Below are 4,450 nucleotides of genomic sequence, written 5' to 3'. Positions count from 1 at the left end.
CAGGCTTCCATGGTTTACTACCCCAGCAACAAGGAACTGATAAGTGACAAAGACTTCCATACTCCACTAGAAAGGAGGAGAAAATGTATTAGAGAATACGGTGGACCACAGCACCAGGGTGACCTCAATACCCTATTTTTAAAAGTAGAGTGATCACATTAATGGAGTTGATCAACCAACACCTAATGGCATCTGGAATTGTACATCAATTCTGTGGTAATAAATGCCATGGATTATCATCATCATGTGCTTTACTTATGTTAGTCCACGAGTGTATGATCTGGCACAAATATAGTTATGAAGCAACATAGCACGAGAGATACCTATGAGCAGTCCTGCAGAACACCTCATCTCAACGGTGTGTGTAATATGACCTTGTGACATGTTATGATACTGTATTTTGATACATAGAGGACATCTCGATAGAGTTGATCAACCAACACCCGGTGGCATCTGGAATTGTACATTAGGTCCATAGCAAGAAAAGCTTCAACATCACAGTAATCCAGCATGGTATACGATCACAGGTTGTACAGTGCAGAGGGATCCAAATATGCAATAATGGTCCCTGCAAAGGAAAGGAATACTTGCCACTCATAGATAACCAGTTACAGCACTAATTTTGTCCCCCAAGGGAAATGGAAATGTGCAGCCAGGTACATCTTAAGGTGATGGATTTGAAGAGAAGAAAACATGAAAAAAAGTGATAATCATAAGAAGAAAGGGAAGAAAAATGCCAGGCAAATTCAATCCGGAAGGGAAATGGGAAAAAGGTCATGGAAGAGGTAAGGATTTCACAGAAGAAACAAACGAACTCAGGAACCATGGAAGGGAGCAGTACGACGTGTCATATAACTATCTAAGAGCCCTAACCAGGCAAAGGAAGCAGGTGGGATCAAAACAGTTATAAAGGTGGGAAAAGGAGAGAAGGGAAAAAAAAGTGAAGGGAGAGGTACACTCTGGAGCAACCGAAGTCTTGGGCCTAAAGGAACGATCAGGAAACAGGATAACATAGGAAATAAGAAAACAGAAAAGCAGCAAACATCCAAAGAGAACACATCAGAAGAACAATTTCTGCACAACAACAAGAGCAAGAACAGGGACTGCAAAGAAAAGTGATTTAAAGAACATGAAGACAAAAGGTTCAATGAAGAATGAGGAAAAATATAGAGGTGCTAATCTGGAAGGGAAATGGGGGAGGGGAAAAATGAAAGGAATGAAACAAAATGGATAAAACTGGCAACTGGAAAACACAAGCGAAGTCAGTAAACTGAAAAGTGATAGATAATGCCATCTTATAGCCCACAACAGATGGAAACTAAAAGGCTCCATTAAAAAAAACCAAGGCTAAAAGGACAGTATGTGAGGAACCATAGGATAGGTCGGTCTATAACCCCTTAGAATAGATCAAAAGTGATACATGTACCATGTATGCAAGTAAACCTCCAAGGAGGAAGGAAGAGCAGGATGGAAAACAAAGGAAGCTACATGCAAAAATCCAGCCTTTTAGGTGAGGGACTGGACAAAGCCACACGTGAGGATGAAGGGCAGGTACAGATAAATGACACATGCCAGAGTGTGTCTGATGAAGGAGTGTCAGAGAAAAGGAAAGAGAAAGGAAAGCAACACTAAAAACTGGTGCAGCAGTGGAAATCACGTGTGAGCCAGCCAATATATAACCACCAGCTTAATACTACATGAGTAGTCTGAAGTATGGCAAGGACATGTGGAAGAAGACAAACATGAGGATATGCATTTAAGTACCAACCAATCCAGACTGAGAGCATCGACTGTTCTCGCCAGAGGATGAAGAACAGGAGACTAAAATCGGTGAAGTGGTGTATTGAGAAGAATGGCAGAAAAGTCCAAATCTGGAACATCCCACAGATTGACCTCCAAGGCAAAATTAACTGGCCTCAACCAGCCCTGACCCGAGAAGGGTGGTAAGAGTAAAACAAATACAGGAAAAGGTCATCGAATTATTGGGGTCTGATCCCCTCGAAGAGAGAAGTGACATCAATGCTTTGAGTCCAAATAAGGGAAGATGAAATGATGATAAACAAAAGCTTGATCGTTCACAGTACATGGGGGTCGAGGCATACTGACCCTCAATTGCAAATTCTCCCCAAAACAACTTGCATGAACCCCAATATCTAGGGAAGGAGGAAACATTAAAATAATGACCTAAAGGCTAGACCCCAAGAACAACAGGGGTGAAACATACAAAATGGGAGATAAGGACAGAAAATAACATGTCTGAATAATCAAATCCACCAAAGGGGAAAGAGGTCTGGGCAAGTCCCCCAAAATGACATGTGACTGACAGGCATATTCAGGAGGGGTAAAAAGACTGTTCAATTTCAAAACTTCCCAATTACAGAAAACTGTTGTAGGATAATCATCAGTTTGTTCTATTTGTTGCATGAAATTGGTCAACTCCTGATGGACCATAGCCGTCACTTCATGTGCTGAGAATCAGGGTTCTGATCTGTTGGTTGTGATCGGTAGTTCCACTGCAGTTGATGCACTTGAAACTGCAAATGCATAATTCATGAAATTGAAAAAGGAGAGAAGATAAATAAAATAATTCTTAACTCTCCACAAAAGAGAACGAAAATGGTAAAGAACAAAGTAATAAAAGTAAAAATTTATGGATAAATGAATCAAACCGTGAGTAAAAAAACACCTATTCAATAGGATTTCCAATCAAGAAATGATTAACAGCTGTATGACTAGAGAGGGCACTAGTTATGATAGCGGTAGAGTGGAACTCCTACTGGTGGATGGTTACTGCATAATCATTAGCATACTAGCATGCAGAAATAAGTGGGAGTATCAAGATTAGTGGTGAGGAAAGATTTGTGTCGATAGTGAGAAGTATAAGTCAAAAAAGTTTTTGTGAGAAGAAGCAAGATATTTTATTGAAAAACAATTTTTATGGTATTAAACGTTTAAAGCTGGTAAAGCGATGGAATCATAAGTCCTAATGTCTGTGATAAAAATCAAAATTGAATAGTTTTTTTTTGCACATTCTTATTAGTTAGTCTACAGAGGCATAAGCAATATCAACTTGGGAAGAGATCACAAATATAATTAGTAGACAGTTAAAGAACCATAGTGACAAAATTATGAACAATGTTACCATATTGATGTATTACTACCTTGTTGAAGAGGCAGTTAAAGTCAACATGTACAGTATCACCACAGCTTGAGTCCATCAGCAAATTTTCACCATGTCTGTCACCGAGACCAAGAACGTAACCCACCATGCTCATCACAGCTGTAGTGCGACAGTATGCCAAACGTGCCAAATACCTAAAACACACATTTCAAACACCATCAAGTGGAATTTGGTACATATATTTTTCTGTTTAATTTTGGCTATTGTTTTAACTTAAACCTGAAATCTGTCCTAAATCTATGTTTGAATACTCATCAGACAGAATTTTGGGTACTGAACAAATCTAAAGTAACTATAATGGTTAAATTAGTTATCCATGAAAAATATCCAGCCAAATTCTTTACCAAGCAGTTGGATCCAAGAAAGTTGTCAGGAACCATTCACTAAACACAGGTGGAAAACGAGGTAAGAATTTCTTTTTATATGCTTCCATTTTTGTCCTAAGTTTAGAAAAAAAGAAAATTGTATTTTGAAACGTAATTTTTTTACAGCTATTCATATAAAGTATCATACTTATTATTAACAGCATTAAAGAAAATATTTACAAACTTTACATTATTGTATTTCTTGGCAAAGGCATTAAAGCTATCTGTCATCATCCCTAATTTTAACCTACTGACCAGAAGGAAGACAGCCAGCATCATCCTGTCACCAATGCTAACAGATTGACTGTCACTCTTATGCAACTCTAGCTAACAAATAATGGTTTTGCAATGCTGCTGGTAGGTTGTAATTTGGTTATGTTAGAAGAAAGAAAACAGTGTAGCAATATTGCCCTATAAAATTAAGAACTTAAAATTATATACTATTAAAATATGGATTATTAGCTACATTTTTATGCTATACTTATACCTCATAACATGCTCAGAAAAAGATGCTTGTGGAGAAAAGGTTAGCTGGGAATGTTAAGATTTTAAGAATTTTATACCTCGGCTGTATATATATATATCCAGTCTTTATTGATACCCAAATATCTTCACGAGGTTGTAAAAACATTTTAGTATAGCATCAGCTCTACCATACACATTTACATTGCTGCTGCATGAAATTATCTGAACCACAAAATATTTTACCAAATTTTGTTGTATTTAATAGATTGAAACCCAGCTCTGAAATGCAGAATTCTACCAAAGTGTTAACCTATGCCCCTACTTTAACAGGACATAAGAAATAATCCTTTATTAAATTACTAAAAAAACACTTTAGGTTCTTACTTTATGAATCCAATGAGATGAGAATGAATTCGTGATCATGTGTATTTATGTATTT

At 37.3% G+C, this 4,450-nt stretch overlaps 1 protein-coding gene across 1 annotated transcript in view; it reads right to left on the bottom strand.

Moving 5' to 3' along the window:
- The window catches only part of LOC106467654 (serine/threonine-protein kinase ATR-like), a 63,490-nt gene that overhangs the window by 20,524 nt on the left and 38,516 nt on the right, over nucleotides 1-4,450 (bottom strand). Inside the window, 2 exon segments of the mRNA XM_013928026.2 lie at nucleotides 3,162-3,315; nucleotides 3,526-3,621. Coding sequence (XP_013783480.2) covers nucleotides 3,162-3,315; nucleotides 3,526-3,621 — 250 coding nt within the window.

This window comes from Limulus polyphemus, unplaced genomic scaffold, assembly GCF_000517525.1.
Source record: "Limulus polyphemus unplaced genomic scaffold, Limulus_polyphemus-2.1.2 Scaffold2694, whole genome shotgun sequence".
Classification (NCBI taxonomy): Eukaryota; Metazoa; Arthropoda; class Merostomata; order Xiphosura; family Limulidae; genus Limulus; species Limulus polyphemus.
The sequence above is the reverse complement of the archived record's forward strand: the minus strand, read 5'-3'. Positions and strand labels throughout refer to the sequence as shown.